General features: G+C 40.1%; 1 protein-coding gene and 1 long non-coding RNA gene across 2 annotated transcripts in view; one reads left to right on the forward strand and one right to left on the reverse strand.

Annotated features, from left to right (window-relative positions):
- Positions 1-7612: 7612 nt before the first annotated feature.
- Positions 7613-23782, reverse strand: part of LOC140625545 (uncharacterized) — a 54634-nt gene continuing 38464 nt past the window's right edge. The window contains exons 2-3 of the long non-coding RNA XR_012024902.1: positions 14206-15270; positions 7613-7806 (exon numbers count right to left, since the gene is read on the reverse strand). This is a non-coding gene — a long non-coding RNA (uncharacterized lncRNA). The remainder of the gene's footprint in view (positions 7807-14205; positions 15271-23782) is intronic.
- Positions 15456-16391, forward strand: LOC140625520 (olfactory receptor 8C8-like). Its single transcript, XM_072812846.1, has one exon. It carries the CDS (start codon positions 15459-15461, stop codon positions 16389-16391), a length of 933 nt encoding a protein of 310 aa, XP_072668947.1. The 5' UTR covers positions 15456-15458.

A 23782-nucleotide genomic window follows, 5' to 3' on the forward strand; every position in this document is an offset into this window, starting at 1 on the left:
CACAGTTTACCTTTTTATGTCATATATCCTTTACCAAATTCTTTAGCTATAGTTATTTTTAATCCTTGTGTCCTTTAACCTTCGGTTGAGTTAAGTAGTTCATCATATTGTAGTACTAGAGTATTTTGAATTTGACTAAATATATTTATATTTACCAGTGTGCTGTTTATTTTCTAATTTTTTCATGTTACTAGTTAGTGTCTTTTTTGCTTCAGCTCAGAGAACTCCTTTCAGCATCTCTTATAAAGAAGGTGTAGTGGCAATGAATTACCTCAGCTTTTGTTTGTTGGGAAAGTCTTTATCTCACCTTTATTTCTGAGAAACAACTTTACTAAGTAAAGTATTCTTGGTTGACAGTTTTTTCTTTCAGTATTTTAAATATAACATCCTAGGATGCAAAGTTTCTCCAAAGAAATTTGCTAATAGCCTTATGGCAGTTGCCTGGTATGTAAGGGTTATTTTTATCTGGCTGTTTTGAAAATTCTCTCAATTATCTTTTATTTTAAACAGCTTAATTATGATATGTCTTAAGGAAAATCACTTTGGAAATATTGGAGTGACCTATTAACTTTATGAAGTTAGAAGTCCAAATCTCTCCCCAGATTTAGGAACTTCTCAGCCATTATCCCTTTAACCAAGCTCTCTTGCCCCTTTCTCCATCCTTCTTTTTCTGGAATTCCAAAAATGTCTACAGTGTTTCTCTTAATGGTATCCCAAAGGTCCTGTGGGCTTTCTTTATCCCTCTTCATTATTTTCCTGTATTCTCACTGCATAATTTTAAAAGTCCTGTCTATTACTTCACAGACTCATTCTTTTGCTCCAGCTAGTCTGATACTGATACTCTTTCCTGCATTTGTCATTTCATTCATTGTATTCTTCAGCTCCAGAATTCCTGCTTTCGTTGTTTTAATGTTAAACTTCTAATTTTGTCTGTGTATTGTTTTCATGATTTGATTAAATTGCCTTTACATGTTTTCTTGTAGCTTGCCATGCTTCCTTAGAACAGCTACTCTGAATTCTTTATAAGACAAATCACAGATCTCCATTTCTTTGGGATCTCTTTCTAAAAAATTATTGTGTTCCTTTAGTGTGCCGGGTTACATGATTTTTCATATTCCTTGAAGACTGCTGCTATCTTCATATTTGAAAAAACAGCCACCTCCTCCAGTCTTCCTGATTTGCTTTATGAGAAAATTACCTTCTGTTACCCCTGGTAGTGATTCTGAGGCTTTCTCAGACCTTTTCTATGGTTATTACTGCTCCAAATGTCTTATTTCATCTTATGGCAGAATTATTAGACTTGTATGCCTTCCCTCAATCCTACAAAGCTAGGTTAGTTGCTGAGAACCTCCTTTTTGTTCTCCCTAGGGTACGACTGAATGCTCGAGTGTGTGATCTTTCCCCAGCCTGTAGAATCAGGCCATCTTTCTGCATGTGCTCACTAGCCATCTACAAAGGCTTTCTCTCACTGGAAGCACATGTGGAAAACCATCCACAGGATGGGGGTATGTGTGGGTAAGGTGCACAGAGTGGGCAGGTACCCATGACTACTTGAGGGCACCTCCAGTGGCTCATTAGCAAGCTTCCTGAAGGAGTCTATGGCACAATTAGTAGGATTCACATCCCTTTGATGCCCTCCAACAGCCCTACCTGCTACCTTCCCAGACACTCCCACCTTCAGCCACACAATATACCTCAGCAAGCTGAATGGGATGAAAAGTGGATCTCTTTGGTAGTGTGTCTCAGAGCTGAAGAAACCAGGCATTCACTCTCATGCTCTCACTTTGTGCAGTGAGAGGAATCACAGTCACAGGTTATAAGAACACCTCTTTTGGCACTGAGCTACGCCTTAGGGAAGGCAGGACATAGGTAAAGTGAAACTATTCCTCTTACCTTCTTCAAATGCATCCAATCTTAGAATTTTTTGCTCCAAAAACGTGGTCTGCTGGGTACCTGCGGGCAAGGACTGCTCCTACCTCATGGTGTGCCAGGACCCCGTGGAGCAGTGGGCTGGGGCTCAGGCACCACCATACTCTGTCCCCTGCCCTTGCCTATTCAAGAACAAGCAGTTCTTGGGACACCTGGGTGGCTGAGCGGTTGAGTGTCTGCCTTTGGCTCAGGGCATTATCTCGGAGTTCCGGGATCGAGTCCCACATCGGGCTCTCTGCCTGGAGCCTGCTTCTCCCTCTGCCTATGCCTCTGCCTTTTCTCTGTGTCTCTCATGAATAAATAAATAAAATCTTGAAAGAAAGAAAGAAAGAAAGAAAGAAAGAAAGAAAGAAAGAAAGAAAGAAAGAAAGAAAGAAGAAAGAAGAAAGAAAGAAAGAGAAAGAAGAAAGAAAGAAAGAAAGAAAGAAAGAAAGAAAGAAAGAAAGAGAAAGAAGAAAGAAAGAAAGAAAGAAAAACAAAGAAAGAAAGAAAGAAAGAAAGAAAGAAAGAAAGAAAGAAAGAAAAAGAAAGAAAGAAAAAAGAAAGAAAGAAAGAAAGAAAGAAAGAAAGAAAGAAAGAAAGAAAGAAAGAAAGAAAGAAAGAAAGAAAGAAAAGAAAAGAAAAGAAAGAACAAGCAGTTCTCCTCCAACCCCTTTCTGGGTATAGCTAGGGATGGGCCTGTGAACATGCGCCTGTCAGAGGATGCCAGGGATCCTTCATGAAGCTGGGGTAACATCATCCATCCAGACTGAGTTTTACTGTGCTGCAAAGCCTAATGCTCCTACTGCCCACCAGGTGCTAGCTGGAACTTTGGCTAGAGGAGAGAACCAGATCTGTCTCAGCTGGCATCGGCTGGGCAGCCTCTCAGGGATCCTCTGTGCCCTGCCCCCTGGCCTGCACTAACCCTACTGCAATTCTTAAGAGAGGCATCCTTTGGGTCTGGCTCCATCTCTCCCTCAAAAACTACCTGCAACCAGCTCTTGCTTCCCCACCACAAAAGGACAGGCCACCAATAAAAGCTGGCGGGGGCGGGGGGGTGGGCAAAGAAAAATGAGAACCCAAGCAGGGCAAAAAGCGAGACCTCACCAATTGGAGTGAGGATGGGAGAGAAAAGGCCGTGAGAAGGTGTGAGGTCCTGAGTTAGAGAATGGTGCTGCCAAGAGAATAGTACAGAGGCAGCAGAGTGAAGAAGCAAAGGAGGAGGCTGTGAAGAGAGGGGAACCCTGAGAATGCAGAAGCCCCAAACACGAGGTCCTGAGAGAATGCGGGGCGGAGGCACAAAAAGATGGGCCCCCCTGAAAGATGGAGGACTAAGGCACCAAGAGAGGGTTCCCTGAAGTGAATGGGGACCTAAGGGGGTGGAGGCAGATGCACAAAGAGGTGGCTGAAGGCCCAGAGGCGCTGAGAGAGGACGGGAGTTGACCGGAGCAAGGCGTGGGGCCCTGAGGAGCTGGAGCCCAAGGGCGCAAAGGCATCCCCGGAGCGGTCAGCTGGGCCCCAGACTGCGGCCCCAGGCCCCGGGGCTCTGGCTGACGGTCGGGAGCAGGGATGCGGGCACCACCACCACCCCCCCCCCCCCGGAACTGCTGGGCCAGAAGCCTGAACTGCTTGCTCGCCCCCCGACGTAGCCGGGATCCCGTGACCTTCCCCGCCTCGCCGCCCGGGGCGCCTTCCCTGCCGGGACCCCGGAACGGCTCCTTTACCCCGGCGACCCCAAGGGGCTGCGGCCTCTCCGGGCACCCGAGATGGCCCCGCGCCTGTCCCCGTCGGGGGCTGCACGCCCCGGGTGGGCGGCCTGGCGCAGCGCTGCGTGGCCTCAGGGCGCCGCAGTGCGAGGTCTTGGCCTTGGCGGAGGCCGCAGGTCCCACGGGACGCCTGTCTCCTGCGGCCGCCGTGCCCTGGGCAGCCGCCGGGGCTCCCAGCTGCGGTCCTGCGGGTCGCGGCCCCGTCCTCTGCGCGCCGCGCCTCCTTGGGGTTGCAGCACCGGCCGAGGACCCGCAGGCGCCAGCAGCCGCCTCCCCCACTGCGAGACTCCCCGGAGAAGGTAAGGGACAGGCTGCCGCTGGGCTCGGGCTCGGGGGCCCCGGAGCACCCGCCCCTCCAATGCAGGGGGGCTTGGGGGAAGGGCCCTTTGGCGCCAAGCGGAGGAGGCGCGGGAGCAGGCGCAGAGAGGAGGCTGGGCCCGGGGTGCGGGGTGGCCCCGGCCTGTAGCTCCACCTCCCGGAGCAGCGGGGGGGCCAGTCGCGGGGCCCAGGTCACCAACGACTTCTGCACCGTCGTCGTCGTCTTCTTCTTTCTTCTTTCTTCTCTTTCTCCTTCTCCTTCTCCTTCTCCCTCTCCCTCTCCCTCTCCCTCTCCCCCTCCTTCTCCCTCTCCTTCTCCTTCTCCTTCTTCTTTCTTCTTCTTCTTCTTCTTCTTCTTCTTCTTCTTCTTCTTCTTCTTCTTCTTCTTCTTCTTCTTCTTCTTTTCTTCTCCTTCTCCTCCTCCTCCTCCTTCTTCTTCTTTCTTTCTTTCTTTCTTTCTTTCTTTCTTTCTTTCTTTCTTTCTTCTTCTTCTCCTTCTTCTTCTTCTTTTCTTCTTCTTCTTCTTTTCTTCTTCCTTTTTCTTCTCTTCTTCTTCTTCTTCTTCTTCTTCTTCTTCTTCTTCTTCTTCTTCTTCTTCTTCTTTCTTCTTCCTTTTTCTTCTTCCTTTTTCTTCTTCTTTCTTCTTCCTTTTTCTTCTTCTTCTTCTTCTTCTTCTTCTTCTTCTTCTTCTTCTTCTTTCTTCTTCCTTCTTCCTTCCTTTTTCCTTCTTATTCCTTCTTCTTTCTTCTTCCTTCTTCCTTCTTATTCCTTCTTTCTTCTTCTTCTTCCTTCTTCTTTCTTCTTTCTTCTTTTCTTCTTCCTTCTTATTCCTTCTTCTTTCTTCTTTTTCTTCTTCTTTCTTCTTCCTTCTTCTTCTTCTTTCTTCTTTCTTCTTTTCTTCTTCTTTTTCTTTCCTTCTTCTTCTTCTTCTTCTTCTTGTATATTTTTTATTGGAGTTCGATATACCAACATATAGCATAACACCCAATGCTCATCCCATCAAGTGACCACAGTCTTCTTCATCATAAGCAGATCGGCCCGGGAGAGACGTTGCAGTATGACAAAATTTCTATTGTTTACGATTTATTTTCATTCAATCAATCCCAGTATGCATGTAACCGAGTTTCAGAGCTGCAAACATACTCCTGTGAAAAACAAATTGAGCAGCAAACATACAATGTTATATACATTGCTTTTTACCATAAACTTACAATATATAATCAAAGAGGTTAAAAATGGTAGATGATGGAGCCATGTTTCTCATTGCCAGAGAAATAAGTTACACATACGCAAAAGAGGAAGACTATAATGAACCCTGTGTTGCTAGACTAGCGTCATTAATTCGGGTTTCTATTATATAGTAAGATATAGGAATAACTAGATATGAAGATACATAGAAAACTTTGAATATATATACATTTTTCCCACCTCTTTTCACTGAAAGTGTTACCTAAACCCAAGTGTGCTGCCTGTCACTCAAAAAAACAATACTCAAGAGTTTTGATTGAAGGGCCACCTGGGTGGTTAAGTGGATTAAGCATGGGCCTTCAGCTCAGGTCCTCACCTCCTGGTCCTAGGATCCAGCCCCCCCGGGGCTTTCTGCTCAGTGGAGAGCCTGCTTCTCCCTCTCCCTTTGCTCCTCCCCCCCTGCTTGTACTCTCTTTCTCTCTCAAATAAATAAAAATTTTCTTTAAAAAGAGTTTTGATTCTAAAGGAATATGAGCCTTATTCAGGAGGCCAGCCACTTGGAATGAAGACAGACTCTTGTTCAAAGGCCAACTCCAAGGTTTCTGCCTGGCCCAGGGGTTTTTCAAAGAGTTTAGGAAAATTAATAAAAGGAGTGCCAGTGGTCCCTAACATTTCTCCATTACATGCCCTTGGTTATGGGGATTGTGCAAGGGGGTCGGGTTTCTGGTTCCTTACCTACAGAGGCACTCTGTTCTTTCTAGGAAAGAATGCATGATCTAGGGCACCTGGGTGGCTCAGTGGTTGAGCAACTGCCTTTGGCTCAGGTTGTGATCCCTGGGGGGCCTGGGATCAAGTCCCTCATCAGGCTATCTGTGGGGAGCCTGCTTCTCTTTCTGCCTGTGTCTCTGCCTCTCTCTGTATGTCTCTCATGGATAAATATTTTTTTAAAAAAAGAATGCATGATCTATAGATAAACAAATAAAGGTTAGTTAAACACAGGGGCTGAAGGTGCTTGCTAAAGCTTAAAGACTACTAGGCTGGCCGGATGGCTGAGGTAGCTTCAAGAGGGCCTGGAAGTAGTGATACCCTAGTAGCAATGAACACATCCAAGCACCCAGGTCTTACTTCTAAATAACATTCTGTGATAATAAGAACTAGGGCTCTTTGGAGAAGTGATTCACTTTAGAGCTGGAACAAGGAAATTACAAAATGATTCTGAAGCATCTCATAATGTCAGAGAGTAAAAAAAAAAAAAAGATCTTTAAAAAGAAGATGGAGTCATAATCAAAAATTTATAGGATTCAACCTGGGAGCTCTTAAGGACCAAAGCTAGAATTATTTGGAAAACAAAATAAATAATGGTAGTATTGGATTATAAACCAAAGGATAAAGTAAATATTCATGAGTCTGTATGACTTTCAAAAATACATATCTAGATAATTCCCCTCCAGGAAGTAGAGCTTAACTCCTCTCTCCTAAACATAGTGACTTGCTTCCAAAGAATTGAGTACGAAATATAGTAATTGGGGAAAATAGTAAATTTACAGTGGAAAGGAAAAACAGTAAATTTACAATGGAGAAAACTGACAGACACTACCTTCACCAGTTAATCAGAGTTAGCATTGTTAGTGGTAAGTCATGTTGATATCATATAGACTTTGTTATGATGCAGTAGTAAAGACTCTTCACTCGACATTATTCTCCAGTCTGAGCATGAGGAAATATTATACAAAACCAAATGGGGGCATTCTACAACATATTTTACCTACAGTCTTTAAAATTGCTATAGTCATTTTAAAAAGACAAAGACTAAGAAACTGTCACAGATCAGAGAAGACTAAGGAGATGTATCATCCAAATGCAACATGGCTTCCTAAGTTGGATCCAAGACAGAAATATGGCATTAGTGGAGAAACTGGTAAAGTCCAAAACAAAATCAGTATTTTCATTAGCAGTGTTGTACTGAAGTTAATTTCTCAGTCTTATGAAATGTACCACAGATATGTACAAAATTTATACTAGGGAGAATTTGCATGAAGAATATACACAGGTATTCTCTGCACTGTCTTTATAACTTTTCTATAAATCTACAATTATTTTTTTAAGAGTTTATCTTTTTATTCATGAGAGACACACAGGGATAGGCAGAGTCATAGACAGAGAAAGAAGCAGGCTTCCTGCAGGGAACCCAATGTGGGACTCAATCCCAGGACCCAGGATCATGACCTGAGCCAAAGGCAGATGCTCAACCACTGAGCCACCCAAGTGCCCCTACAATTATTTTTAAATAAAAACTTATCTACAAAAGCACAAATTGCTCATTACCACAAAAAAATGTAGTATTTAATTTTATGTAAACCTCTCTATAGATTTGAAAACATAATTTCTTCTTTTCTATAAATAGGAAAGCATGTTTGCACACATACCTGTCTCCTGGGAAGATGGAAGAGAGTCCCACTTCATGACTTAGATAGAATCCTCATCTTGCATCATCTTGGTGGGATGTAGTAGTGCCCAAACTTCCACTATAGAATCCAAGAGGGAGGAAAAGCCTCGGTAGCAAACAGAGGACAGGCACACTGACCTACCCTCAGTCAATCCCATAACTCTTATCTAAGATTTTGACCTGGAACAAATTACACAAACACAGTGAGACAATTGGGAACCATTCGTGTGGCTGCAGCTGTATCCAAGGGCTGAGTCACTGGTGTGAATAGAGTGGAACTTCTGCAGAATCAAGGCCAATAATGTGGCCAGACTATTCTTCTGAAATACTTCCTGCCCTTCACCCCTGCAGTTGGCTTGGTTTTACCTCTTCTCCAAATTTGGTTTTACAACCTCAAACCAAATCTTTTAATTCCTAATGTCCTTTCTATTAACGTTTTTCTGTTTAAAGGAGCTAGAATCACTTTTTTCCCAGTTTAATTGAAATGTTATTGACAGCACTGTATCAGAGTCCATTTCTATTCTTTCTCTACATAAACCCTTATACGATATATTTTCCCACATGTGTAAGCCAAAATACAGCTACCTGACAAAACATGCATCTGTTAAATGGGTTAAATGATAAATTATAAATATGACTAAACTTTAAAATGTAAGATAGTAGGGTGTTTAAATTAACAATTACTGAAATTTGTGTAATCTTTGTACTTCCCAAAAGACAAGAATCTAGCTTCCTCTTTGGCAAGCAATATCACTATTGACTTTCTCAGTAATAAGTCAGGACTTAAGAAACAAGTTTCATATCATATCAACTCATTTGCTACAATTTTGGATTTTTCCACCAAAAATTATTAGTCACACAATTTACATTTTTTGAAAAAGATGGGTAGTTCAAACTGAAAAGAACCTCAGTGGAACGTCCAGCTACAGCTGAGTGAGAAGATCAGCAAATATAAAGTTGGACAGAATTGGCAAAATGACAATTCCGACACTCTGAAAACCAACCAAACCTGAGAACTGGTGATGCTTCAAGAAGTGTTGAACTTTATGTAAGACAATGGGATTCTGTGATGTTTTGCTTAGAGCTCCTTCCATCAACATCCCCTACTCCCAGCTTTGTAGATGCAGGGGTTCTGCAAGGGTGGACCACACCACGAGGGCTAGAAGCTCCACTGCCACTGACAAAGAATGCTCACTCAATCCTGAACAGTAGGTAACATCAGTACCCACATCATGTAACAAAGTTGTGGGCATGACATTAGTGTGAAGAAAGCAGAGAAAGCCAGTGCCTCCACTAGTCTGAGGTTGTGGTTTGTTGTAGCAAAGGGGTGAAAGGAGTGACTCCAGAGGGCCTCTGCACTTCCTGTGAGATTTTAAACAATTTACATAACCTCTTTCAGCCTTGATATCCACATCTGTAAGATAAGAATAATTTTTGTTTGGGTTTAGAAGCCAAAGAAAATGGCACCTGCTTAGATGTGCACCTGCCATACCTCAGGTAAAAGTAACACAAAACAATAAGAAGAACAAATAAAACTCAATAAAAACAATATAATCACAGTATAATCCAAAGACAGAAAATGCTCAAGCTTCAAAATAACTTTAATATGAAAAGAAGAAACTTCAAGTCCTAAGGAGCAATCTCTGAGTCCTGCTCTGCTTCAAGCTTTTGCAACAAGCAAGGGCAAGTGGGGAAAAAAACAGAAAGAGAGAGGAACACAGTTGTGATGGATCTAATTGAATCTACAACACAGTCAGAAAAAGTAGGTGCACACTAACTATGAGAAAAAAAAAATTTTGCCTTGATAGATCAGAGCAAGATATACAGGAAGGGAATGAGAAGGATATGCAGTTTGAAGTGACACCTCTGGGTACCTTGAGAGAAGAAAAAAAAAGAAAGATCTGTGTTTGGACTGTGGCTCCACCATTAGTTGCTGTGACTTTGGCAAACCCTACCTTTGGCATTTAACCCTACCTTTGGTTTCTTTATATGTGGAACAGAGATGCCTGCCTCAGATAGTTGTGAAGATTGTAAAGGACAAGTTAATAATAAGAATTGAGTATTGTGACTAGCACCAGTTATCTATAAATTGTACAATAGTTGGTTTCTTTTGTTGTTTCTCTAATCAAACTGAGAAAACCAAGGGGCATCATCTGTGTCTTTTTATTTTTTGTGTTCAGAGTGCCTTGCAACTTAAGTCCTCTAAGAGATGTTTCTTGAATAAAATGAATCAGTAAAACTTCTAAAATAATCAGATAATTTGTTTGTGAAGGATTTTAAACCTTAGGGACAGTATCCTTCTCTAAGCAAGGACAAGGCGCTTTTTGCCAGTGAAATTATTATTTTTATGCTCCCATAAAAATTCACCCTAAAAATTCAGCAATAGGACTTCTGATTAGACATAGCAGATTGAGCCCATGTATTTAACTACTCTTACTTTCTGAAAGCTCATTAGAATGATTGTAAAGGCATTGGAAGGACAGTCATCATATTGTTTCACTCATATGTGGAAAATAAGAAATAGTGAAAGGGACCATAAGGGAAGGAGGGGAAACTGGGAAAAAAATAGAGAGGAAGACAAACCATGAGAGACTTTTAAGTCTGGGAAACAAACTGAGGGTTGTTGGAGGGGAGGTCAGTGGGGGGATGGGGTAATTGGGTGATGGGCATTAAGGAGCTCACGTGATTTGATGAGCACTGGGTGTTATCCTATATGTTGGCAAATTGAATTTAAATTTAAAAAATAAATAAATAAACGTATTTTTGTTTTAGAAAAAAAATAAAGGCATTAGAAGTCAGGAGCACAATTATGTTATGTTAACCCACTGGGACAAAGAAAACAATAGGGGGAAGAAGAGTGGGAAGAAATTTGGAACACTAGAAAGCAGAAAAATGGTCAGTAATTGACTCAGTAGTCCCCAGGAAGCTCAATTCTAAGCTATGTGGTAGAAGCAGATATGACACATTTCATCATCTCTTGTATACTCAGTAATTTGGTGGCACAAATCACTTCTGAACATAGAGGTGAAAGAAAAGATAAAAAGAGGAGAGCTCCATGTAAGTCTTAAAAAAAAAAAAAATCCCCTAGTGAATGTTTCTCCTGAAACAGAAGACTGGGGGTTGTTCTGTAGAAAGTATAGAATGGAGGTTCTGTGGAAGAAGGGCAAGTGAATATGGTCATACTACACTAAAAAGAAGAGAAATAGTTGGAAGTTCACATATTGAGTGTGATCATTTAAATATGAGTATGAAACAAAGATACTTTCAGACATCAGGATGGGGTTAAGACATGCAAGATATGGATAGGCCCGCTATCCAAAAACTCTTTTTATCTTCTTCTTGGTCACAAGACATTTCCCTGGGAAATGTAGTCTGAAAGGGAATTTCAGTTAAGTACAACCTGGTGACTAAGTTCTAAGGAATGGAATATGAGCAAAAGTTATGTGTGCCAGTTCCAAACCCACAAAACTTCACTTTGAGAATCTCTCATAATGTTTCTTCTTTGGCCAACTCAGTGTAAAAGAGTATGTGTTGAAGGAAGCTATAAGAAGGAAGGATCTTAGGTCCAAGTTTATTGTTTTTAGGAAGCTGGCTATGATTTAGAAACCATATCTTGGGTTTCCCATGAGTAAGATGGAAACTTACTGTATTTTAATTATGTATATTTGATTTCGAATGCTTAAAGTTTTTTAAAGTATTGGAAGATAATTTAAACAACTGAGGGAAAGTGTTGAGGTTAATTATAAGTACATAGAAAATTGAACCAATAAAAGAGGTTTGTGACGGAAAGGTAATCAGCATATTTTACTACTTAGACATGCAGAGCATAGGGGCTTCTGGGTGGCTCAGTCCATTGAGCATCTGCTGGTCATGATCTTGAGGTCCTGGAATTGAACTGAGCAGGGAGCCTGCTCCTCCTTCTCTCTTTGCCCCTCCCCCCAATTGTGTGCATGCTCCCTCTCTCTCTCAAATAAATAAATAAAATCTTTTTTAAAAAAGATATGCGGAGCATGTACATCCTTATAAGTCATGTAAATACTGAATATTGATCTAACTAAAAAAATTACTATTGGGAAAATGAAAACACTGAGAAGTGTATTTGTGATGATGGAAAGTGAAAACTGACTAAATCTCATTTCCCAAACTTAAAGTCAGTTGACAAAGCCTAATACTAACAAGTTGAGAAGCAACTGCGTGTTATTTAGAAATATGGAATTAAAAAATAAAAATAAAAATAAAAAATAAAATAAAATAAAATAAATATGGAATTAAAGATGGGAGGAAGAGAGGGAGAAGGAAGGAAAAAGTCTTTTCATAGTAGCTTGGATGAAAATGAGTGGGATTGAATCCTCACCCTCTAGGAGGGTACAGTCTACGTGTAATGAAGATACATGGGTAAGCTTGTTGTGCATAAGTGGGAGCATGCACGAGATACCTCAGCAGCATACAGAGAAAGCACATCTGCTGAGAGTAGGGACAGGGGAAGAGATCAGAAGAGATGTTTTATCAGAAATGAGGACAGGACTGAGTCTTAGAGAATGAGTAAGTTGTATACAAGTGAGGAAGAAGGGAGAAGGCACTTCAGGCAGATGAAACAATAGAAGCCAAAAAATCATCAAAATGTAAGAAAGGAACATCAGTATTACTGGAGAGTACAATTCAAGAAGTGGAGACATGGGAGATAAAGCTATGGATGCAATTAGGAAGGAAACTCTAAAGAGCTTTCAATGACAGGATGAGAGGTTTCACTTGTGTTGGGAAAGAAGTGAAAGGGTTTTAAGCAAGGGAACATTGCATTCTCTACACATAATTCTATATAAAATGTGTGAATAGATTTCCAAAGAAGATGGTTGTGGTCGGTAGAATTCTAAAACATGACTCCCCAATGATTTTTTCCCTTGTATGATCCTCTCTCCTTTGAGTGTGAGGGGAACCTGTAAATATAATGAGATAGCACTCTAGTGCTGTGCTATATGTACAGCTGACCTTAAAATAGGGCGATTATTAGGGTAGGCCTAACCTAATAACGCAAACGTTTTAAAGGCAGAGAGTTTTTTCTCAAGCTAGTGGCAGAAAGGGAAGTCAAAGAGTTAAAGCACAAAAAGGATTCACATGTTGTTTATTGCTCGACTGAAGACAAGGGGGCTACAGAAGGAATGCAGGCAGTGTCTAGAAGCTGAGAGTGACCCCTAGCATAGAGCCAGCAAGGGGATAGAGACCTCAGGGAGCTGAATTCTGCCAATAGCCTGAATGAGCTTGGAAACATTCTTCCCCAGAGCCTCCAGAAGGGAATGTAGTCCTGTAGTCCTGCCTATACCTGATTTCAACCTGGGCAGAGAAACCAGCATCACATTCTCTACCAAACTTCTAACCTACAGAACTATGACTAATAAATGGGTGTTCTTTTAAGTCACTAAGTTTATGGTAATTTACGACACAAGAAAAAGCTAATATAATGGGTGATGGTAGGACCCCAGGTTAAGGAACCTTAGAGTGTTCCAGACTTTGAGGCTCAAAGGCAGTCCAGTGAAGAGGAAGTTAGAAACCAGGGATTTTAAGGAAATGGAAATATGTAAACTTTGAAGATCAGATGCCAATGTAGCGGGAAGGAGGAGTCCAGAATGACAACCCATTTCTAGATTACCTAACTAGGTTAAGGATAGTGCCGTTAACTTAGAAAAGGATAGCAGGAAGATAAACGGTTATGGGACCACAAGGAAATGCTGAATTTGCTGAATTCAATTTAGTGGAGATGTCTAGTAAACACTTGGGTACAGAATTGGGAACTTGGGCAAGAGGTCCATGTATAGATAGAGACGAGGATAAAGAAGAAGGAAAACTAATACTTACTTAGCACTTAACCATATGCCAAGCAGTGTGCTAAATGTGCTAGAGATTATGAGGCATTTAATCCTCAAAGCAATATAACTAGAAACTTTTACTAAACTTACAATGTAGATGAGGTAAAATAAGCTCAGAATGATTAATTAGACCAAGATCACACACATAGTAAGTGGAGGAATTTGAATTCAAGCTTGACTGACTCCAGAGCTCATTCTTTTAAAAAAAAATATATATATATATGTTATTTATTTATTTGAGAGAGAGAGAGAACAAGCTGAGGGAAGAGTGGGGGTAGGAAGAAGGAGAGAGAATCTCTCAAGCAGACTCTGTACTGAGCATGGAGCCCGCCATGGGGCTCAATTTCACAACCCTGAGATCATGACTTGAGCTGAAACCAAGAGTTACATGCTCAACCAACTGAGCCACCCAGACACCCACACACACAGCTCATTCTTTTAATATTTCTCTATAGGTACAAAAGACACCAAAAGATGGATAATATAAAGTTATGACATAATTCTATACCAATCACAGAACAATGGGAAAAAAAAAGTGTTGGGAATGGCAATGGCTCTGCCCCTGAACACTCACTCCTCTTTTATAATTGAGCATGAGCTCTAGGATAACTGGGAACATAAAGGAGGTTACTCCCCCCCTGCACAGAGGATCCAAAGTTTTTAATATGAACTGATGCTTGGAGAACATTGAGTCCCAAAGGAACCTATATTAACTTACTGTCAAAGGATTGTAAACACAGGCTCAGTAATTTCTTCCCTCAGGACCCTGATCAAACTTTGATGCTAAATGAGCCTTATTTTCCAAGCTTCTGAATAAGTTGCTGAGATCCAGAGAGAATAAGATAAATCCACAATATTAGCCTGCTGATGGTTTGGAGATACGAGTTGATACATTTGCTTTGCCCTGAAGATATTTTATGCAAATCCACAAACAGAAGGAATATTGGCTTCTCCATTTTCAGAGCCTTTGTCTGAAGGGAAGTGAAAGGAAAAGAACGCTTAGAAGTCTGGCAGTAGTGAGGTCTCCAGGCGGACGGAAGTTGGGCAGCTGAGTCCTTCTGTTCTGATGTTTTCATTCCCATGGCTACAGCAGTGGTGAAGTGTGGGGAAGTCATTTGTCATCCTTAAACAGTTCATTGTGATTTTGAGGTAAGATTGGATAAAGGGGGGGATCCCTGGGTGGCTCAGGGGTTGAGCGCCTGCCTTCAGCCCCGGGGCATGATTCTGAAGTCCTGGGATCGAGTCCCACGTCGGGCTCCCTGTGTGGGGTCTGCTTCTCCCTCTGCCTCTCTCTCTCTCTCTCTCTCTCATTCTGTGTCTCTCATGAATAAATAACAAATATTTTTTAAAAAAAGATTGGATAAAGGGAATGAATAGGAGAAGTTCACAACAATAGTGGAATTCAAATTCCTCCAGTTATTATATGTGTGATCTTGGACAAGTTACATAATCTCTTTGAGCCTTTTTACCTATTAGCACTTTCACTAAACCAGGTACTAATTTTCTAAAAGATAAGAGGGAGAGAGTGGATTGAGTAGTGGATATTGTGGGTATCACAGTGACTTTGCTGTCTTGGAGCTTCAGGTATTTTCAGAGGAAGTGGTCCCAAGTACAACTGTTGGCTCCTCTATTCTCTACCTGCATGACCTTGACCAGCCTATTCATCTCTTCAAAATACTGCTTCCTTATCTCTCACATGCGATCATCACTTTTGGTATCCATTCTAAAAGACTTCGTCCCGGATTGTGTTAGTCCAGGGGAGGTGAGGAGTTACAGTTGAGATCTGAAAACAGAAGAAAAGGATAAACAAGAAAAGAAAGTTAAAGATGGAGAGTCTGCCCTGGCTCTTCTTTCAGGATGCTGTCCCCACAGCCCCCACAGAACAAGGCCTTACTCGAGAAGCAAAGCATCTGAGTCCCTTCCTGATATGACACTTCTCTCATTTCCTCACAGATCACACCCCTGCAGAATATGGCTATGGAAAATGAGTCTTCAGTGACTGAATTCATCCTGGTAGGATTTACAGATCAATCTCAGCTCCAGTTACCCCTTTTCTTCCTCTTTTTACTGAACTATGTGGTCACTGTGGTAGGAAATTTGAGCTTCATTAATCTAATTTGCCTGAATTCTCACTTGCACACTCCCATATACTTTTTCACCTTCAACTTATCCTTCATAGATCTCTGCCAGTCTTTGGTCATTACACCTAAAATGCTGATGAACTTTGTGTCAGAGAAGAATATCATCTCCTTTACAGAATGCATGACTCAGCTGGTTTTTTTCTGTTTCTTTGCCCATTCTGAGTGCTATGTGCTGACAGCCATGGCCTATGATCGCTATGTGGCCATCTGTCAGCTCCTGGTGTACATGGTCACCATGTCCCCTCAGGTCTGTTCTCTGCTGATGTTTGGTTCTTATGTGATGGGGTTTGCTGGTGCCATGGTCCACACAGGGTACATGGTCAGATTGTCCTTCTGTGATTCCAACATCATCAACCATTACATGTGTGACATCTTCCCCCTCTACCAGCTCTCCTGCAGCAGCACCTATGCCAGTGAGCTGGTGGATTCCATTATTGTGATCACAGTTGTCATAATATCCAGCTCCATTATTTTCATTTCTTATGTTTTGATCCTGTCCAGTGTCCTCCACATCTCATCAGCTCTGGGTTGGTCCAAAACCTTCAGCACCTGTGGCTCCCACATAGTAACTGTTGGTCTATTCTATGGATCTGGGCTGTTCACACATCTCAAGACCTCTCCTTCTGGTTCTATGGGCCAGGGGAAATTCTTCTCAGTATTTTACACAAATATAGTACCCATGTTGAACCCTTTTATCTATAGTCTAAGGAACAAGGATGTCAAATGTGCTCTGAAAAAAACTCTGAAAAGAATTGCAAATTAAGCACAATGAGTGTTGCTGGGTTGTTAGGGAATGTGTGTATGCTGTGTGTGTGTGTGCATGTCCCCATAATTTTCTTCAGAATGAGATTTTTGCTTTAAGTACTTACTTCTCTGTAAACATGTCAATTAAACCTGCAATCATTATTGAATCTCGTGGTTATTCTCAGTCCAATACTGAACTGAGCTTTATTCTTAACAGTGTGCTCCAGATACGCAGCCTAATTCCTACTTCTTTTTAGACCACCTCCCATTTTGCCTCTTTCCATGGACTTTTCATACATAAACAAACATTACACTAGAAAGCTGTCTGATGAGGTCATCCCTCTTTGTTTTCCCTAAAAACAATCACATATGGCCCTTCTGGTTTTCAGCTTTTGGGGAATTTTTACTGTATAAGTTATAAATTTTCCAGAATTTCAGAGTCCTTTTAGTCTTTGTTTCTATACCGAGATTTCCTAACCCACAAATGAGGAAGATTGAGCCTTTGCTTTCTAAAAATTTTTATTTCTGCGGATGGCAAAGAATGAGTGGGGTTCACCAACCTGCCCGCTTTCAAAACCACCCATGGTGAAAATCACAGGCATTTCTTGAGAATCATGGCTAGGTTTCGTAGTATTGAGCAAATTGTCCGATATACTAGAAAAAAGATTGCTACTGTCCTGTCTTCTGATCACCTTTTTTCTCCCAATGTTTTCATAATTCTCAAAAAATATTTTGAGACATATAAGGAACCAAACAAATTTCACAGCTTTAGTGATTGTTGTTGGCCACAAAATAAAGTGTCAGGTTTAACATGAGGCTTCTCTGTCCACATGCACAGAAAGCATTCCCCCTTTGCAAAGGTTGATAGCCTTTCTTGTTCTGTTCAAGACATACAAACAAGAATGAGAAGACCCTTGTCATGGAGGGCTTCATGCTTTCCATTTGTAATGTTCACTTTGGAGGAGACAGAATGAACATTTGTGGGGTTCTTAATGGGAGTTGTGTCTTTTCAAATGTTATCATAATGCACTTCTGAATACCCTGTTTTAGAGACAGAGAATCCAAGATTCAGAAATTCAGCTCAAGATCACACAATTAGCTCAGAGCAAAAAGCCCAGATATGTACCTGATTCATCTAACAACAAATCCTGTATTCTTTCCATGTTATCATGTTGCTTCTCAGGGTGGAAAGGGGAAAAAATAGGAAATATAAGAGAAGGGAAATAAAAAATCTGGAGAATTATTTTAGAATTCACCTGGAAGTGAGGGTACAAATGACACCTTTAGCCTGAAGTCCCTGTAAGTGGAAGAATGGTCCATAAAGGCTTTAATTTATGCTTCTAGAAATGTTTGATATGAATTTTTATAATTATGTAGTATAATACTGATGAGGCATGACTGAATCTCTGTGAATGTTTTCAAAAGGAGACAACTAATTTTATTTTACATTTGGAAAAAGAAAAAATGTAGTCTTTTCATAATACAAAATATCGAAAATTGTATTCTACCAAATTTCTTGTTTTGTGTGATTACAGAGATACAACACTAATTTACTTTCCTCAGTGATTCTCAGTGGGGCCAAAGAAAGACACTCCCTTACATGCTGTATCAGGGACTGTGGTAAGCTCAACAAAGCCTCAGTAGTATCTGTGAGATATTTATGCTTAGTCAAAGGGATCGCAAGCATTAGCTTAAAAGTATGGCATATGTTAATACCAGTTGGGAACTGAGAGAAATGAACATAATTAATTTAAATCAAATTAATCTGGGGACTCCTGGGTGACTCAGTGGTTGAGCATCTGCCTTCAGCCCAGCACATGATCCCAGGTCCAAGGATAGAGTCTTACATTGGGCTCCCTGTGAGGAGCCTGCCTCTCCCTGTCTATATCTCTGCTTCTCTCTATGTGTCTCTCATGAGTAAATAAATAAAATATTTAGAAAAAATCAATTTAATCTGACTTCTGTTATAAAAGCATTGGAGATAAAAAAAATCTATATTATATACAGATGTACGTATATATATCAGACTGTCCTTATTTTGTTGACATCTCTGTCTAATCAAATAGAATTTGACCACTTAGTCTTTCTTTTTTCTCCTATGCATAGTTAGCGTAGAATCTGGAAAAATAAATATTTATGAAATAAGTTTGTGAAATTATTAGATACGAATTTTTCTCTAAGCCAAATTAAAAACTATGTTAATAAAAACAGTAATTTTCTCCCATGAAAATTAGCTTTCTTTAAACGCATGGCTATAACTCTTCAAGACTGAAAAAAGAGTCTAATTGGATACAACAGACAGAAATGCAATTCTTTCTGTTATAATACATGTGTCTTTCAAATTGGCTAATGTTCTAGGTAACCAGCGCTCCCCATTTACAAAATACCTGTTTCTCCTGAAGAACTTGGATTTCCTTTGAAACAAAAAAAGGAACTGTTTGGTTAGGTTACAATATAAATGAGGAAAAACATACAATTTTACTTCAGAAACTAAAATGAAATAGAGTTGTATTGTACTATTTATTATATATGTGCAATTAAAAACCTATCTCCAAAATGCAACCTATGCCTTTGTCAGTAGAAGATAATAAAATCAAGTAAATAAATTAGCTGTGTATGCAAAGTGGCTGTGGAATTTTTATAACATGAAAATTCATCATGGTAAATAAAATTTTGTCTCAGGGTAGCCGCAGAAACAGCACAGACATCTCTGCTATTTTGCATAATCCTCAGGCTTGGCTTGAACCCTGGTAAAAACTGATTGCATTTCAGTTTCCTCATTAGGATTGGCAGTTGCCTTGCCCTAAATCTTAGGCTACTAGAATGCTGGGTATCAGATACCACAACAGGAAAGCACTGTCATTATCGGCTTTGCCAATAATGAGTTCTCTTTCATACAACATGAACATCATTTGCTACAAATTTGACTTTTTACCACCAAAAGCTATTAGAGATAAGTTACAAATTCTGCTTCTATTAAAAACTATGGGGAAGATGGGATCAAAAGAACTTAGTGTACCCAGATTGTCTAGTTTAAGCTATATTCAAAACAAATTTTCAAGATATTTGGTGATCATATAATAGCACTTAGGTGCCTGGCTAAATTCAACATAATATTAATTTCACTCACTATGGACTCTGGAACCTACAACATTTCTTTAAGATTAAAAGTAGAACAAAAGGGAATTAATCCATAAGATAGCATGTGTCAGATAATGTTCATTGTCTCTCAGGCCTATACTCCTCTCCTATGTATATCCAAGGCTAGAAACCGCTGCCTACATATACGGAACACTCTTGAAATCTTGATACAGTGATGAATAATTTGTCTATTGTCTTGTAAGAGCTAAAAGTCTAGAGTAGAGTCTGCCAAGTCAGTGAGGATAATAGGTACAATGGTGCCCAGGAATATAAGATTGGTTTAAGAGATTGTGAGGCTTAACAGAGAAAGTAATGTTAAAAAGAAAACACAGGAAGGAAATCAGTTAATTAAACAAAGGGAGAAATGTGCATTGTCTGATGAGAAGTCAGAAAGAAAACACAGGAAGGAAATCAGTTAATTAAACAAAGGGAGAAGTTTGCATTGTCTGATGAGAAGTCAGGTGGAAGCATGGCAGGGGGAGTGTATTCTAGAAGAACAGTTTGAGGAAAGGGCCAAAGGGGACAGAGCATGATGCATTCCAGGAGAAGCACAAGCATGCAGTGAAGAGAATATGGCAATTACAAATTACGATTGTAAAGAAATACAGCAAAACATTAATAGCAATGAATTCTGGGAGATGTCTATGGTGTGGCCTAGGATTCAGAGTGAGGATTTCGTCAGTCCTAGCAGAGGCTGGAATGCAATCAGATATCCATGACTAAGGCTGGACACCAGTAGAGGAGTTTGGGGGACATTGTAGCAGGTCGAAGAGGATGCATATGCCCACAAAATACTGAGCTGAGGACTTCAGGCTAATGCCCCTGAGGGATGGACATAGGTATCCATATTGTCCATCTCAGTTATTTTCAGCTCAGAAACAAATATGGATAAACCAGTAGAACACAAACCTCAGGACTTGAGACTGTATATAACTGGGAAAACATAGACAGACTCCTTCCTCTCTAAGGTAACCAGCCTGAGAAACTCCTGTGCTCTCCCTCACTCTATTATTCAGAAATAGAGTTAAGTGAATTCACTGCTCTGATCTCTATTGTAGTGAAGACTTTCCTAAGTTGCCTAAAGAAATAGTTCGTGTTTATCCTTTTGATTCGTTCATTCAGTCATTCCACAGATTTTTCTGAACACCCATCATAGTATTTGCTGCACTTGGGATAAAACAGAGAACAAAACTGAGTTCCCTATATTCATGGAACTCACTCGTACTGTGATATAGAATGGTGGCTGTGACCTGGTAAGAAAATGTCCTATTTCCCTGAGTTTTGTGATAAAACATCAAACAGAACAATATGTAAAGAAAAGGAGTAATGTGTGCAGCTGTGCATTTGGATTCACTCAGAGGAAAATGACCCTTTTTCATCTGTGACTGATACTGCTCCTTTTCTTTCTTTCTCCAATTTTTTATTTAAATTCCAATTAATTAACATACACTGTAATATCATTTTCGGGTATAGAATTTAGTGACTCATCACTTTTGCACAACACCTTTTGAAGGCACAGTGCTCATCACAAGTGCTTTCCTTAATCCCTATTGCCCATTTAGCCCAACCCACACCCACCTCCCCTCCAGCAACACTGTTTGCTTCCTATAGTTAAGAATCTATTTCCTGGTTTGCCTCTCTTTTCCCCCTCTGTTTATCTGTTTTGTTTCTTAAACTCCACATATGAGTAAAATCATATGGTATTTGTCTTTCTCTGACTTTTTTCACTTAGCATAATACTCTCTAGCTCCATCCACATTGTTGCAAATGACAAGATTTTATTCTTTTCTGTGACTAATACTCCCTTGACTATATATACTACCTCTTCTTTATCCATTTATCAGTTGGTAGACATTTGGGCTGTTTACATAATTTGGTTATTGTTGATAATGCTGCTATAAATGTTGGGATGCATGTGCCTCTTCATATCACTATTTTTGTATCCTTTGGATAAATACCCAAGGAGGGTTCCCTTTTCTCTGCATACTTGCCAGCATCTGTTGTTTCCTGTGTTGTTAATTTTAGCCATTCTGACTGGTGTGAGGTGATATCTCATTGTAGTTTTAATACTGTTCCTTTTTAATGGAGAGAAAATTTGTTTACCAGATCTTTGCTAAGTATCATCAGGATTACAATTAATCCTGCAAAGATTCTTCTTCTTCCAGCAAAGAAAACCACCAGATGAATGATTTCACTATGAAAGCAGTGATAATGAATGCTTGCACTATGGAGTTTGTGGTGGGATTTACCCTGCCTCCTAGAGTCTCCTCACAACCATTGAAGAAGTAGAGTAAAACTCTTAGCTAAGGTCACCAAGAATATCTTCCTGGAAGAAAATTTTGATCTTCTAGCCCCAGTTTCTAAAACTTTCTCTCCTAAGTAGGAGAGACAAAGTTGAAGGTCAAGACAAAAATCTAATAATGTTAAGCTTGTGGGATGCCTGAGTGGTTCAGCAGTTGAGCATCTGCCTTCAGCTCAGCATGTGATCGCAGAGTCCGGGGATGAAGTCTCCCATTGGGCTCCCTGCAGGGAGCCTGCTTCTCCCTCTGCCTGTGTCTCTGCCTCTCTCTGTGTCTCTCATGAATAAATAAAATCTTTTTTTTTAAATGTTAAGCTTGTATAGTTGGTTGAAAGAACACAGATTTTGAGAAAATTTTCAGAATCTAGGGCTAGACATAGATGTTTGAGACTTAACACCAAAGAGATGATCCATAAAAGGAAAAACTTGTAAATTTAACCTCACCAAAATTAAATGTTTTATTTCTGTCAAAGACCATATTAAGAGGCTAAAAAAAGAAGCCACAGAGGGGAAAATATTTGCAAGCATTTATCTGACAGAGAAGTAGTATCAAGAATATATAAACAACTCTCAGGACTCAACAGTTAAAAAAAAAAAAAAAGTTAGAAAAAGACTTAAACATTTTACTAAAAAGGGCCTGCAGGTGACAAATAATCACATGAAAAGGTATTCTATGTCATTAGGGAAACACAATTAAAACCACAATGAAACAACACTACAAATCTCTCAGAACGGCTAAAATAAAAAATAGCGACACCACCAAATGCTGGCAATGATATAGAAAAACTGAACAGCCCGGGTAGCTCAGCAGTTTAATGCTGCCTTCAACCCAGGCCCTGATCCTAAAGACCCGGGGTCCTGGAGCCCAGACCCTGATCAAGTCCCACATCAGGCTCCCTGCATGGAGTCTGCTTCTCCCTCTGCCTGTGCCTCTGCCTCTCTCTCTCTCTCTCTCTCTCTCTCTCTCTTTGTCTCTCATGAATAAATAAATAAAATATTTTTTTAAAAATAAGAAAAACTGAATCACTCATAAATTGCTGGTGGGAATATGAAATGTTACAATCACTCTAGAAAAAGTTTGTTACCGTTTGCAGTTACTCCGCAGTTAAACTCTTGAGCATATATCTCAGAGCAAGGAAGATTTATTCTCAGACAAAAACTGTACACAAATGTTCATAGCAGCCCTATTTGTAATAGCCCAAAATTGGAAACAACCCAGGTGTCTTCCAATAGGTGAACAATTAAACTGTGTTTATCTGTCCATATCATGGGATACTATGCATCAGCAAAAAAGGAATGAACTATAGATACATGCAGCAACCTAGATTAACTTCAAGGATATTTTACTGAGTGAAAAGCCAATCTCAAAAAATTTTATGGACTGTATCATTCCATTTATATAAAATGAAAGAATTTTAGTGATAGAGAGCAGATTAGTGGTTCTGTATCTTGACTGTGGTAAGTGAATGCACTAGCCTACACACGTGATGAAACTGTATAGAACTAAACACACACACACACGAGTAAAAGTGAAACTGGGAAAATCTGAACAAAACCAATGGATTATGTCACTATCAATATCCTGGTTGTGATATTATACTAGTCTTAAAATGTTACCTTTGGGGGACACTGAATAAAAGATACAAGGGATTTCTCTGCATTGTTTTTAAAATTTTTATAACTAATTTCTACAATAGAAATTGAAAGCTTAATTTTTTAAAAAAGTTAAAGAATATAGGCTTTTATCTCTGAAACATAAAAACATTTAAAGGAATTTTTTAAATTATATACTTTTTTTAAAGATTTATTTATTTATTCATGAAAGACAGAGAGAGAGAAAGAGAGAGAGAGGCAGAGACATAGGTAGAGGGAGAAGCAGGCTCCCCATAGGGAGCCCAGGGCGGAACTCATCCAGGATCTCAGGATCATGCTCTGAGCCAAAAGCAGAGACGCTCAACTGCTGAGCCACC

The sequence above is a fragment of the Canis lupus genome, chromosome 3, assembly GCF_048164855.1.
Source record: "Canis lupus baileyi chromosome 3, mCanLup2.hap1, whole genome shotgun sequence".
In the NCBI taxonomy this organism is placed as follows: Eukaryota; Metazoa; Chordata; class Mammalia; order Carnivora; family Canidae; genus Canis; species Canis lupus.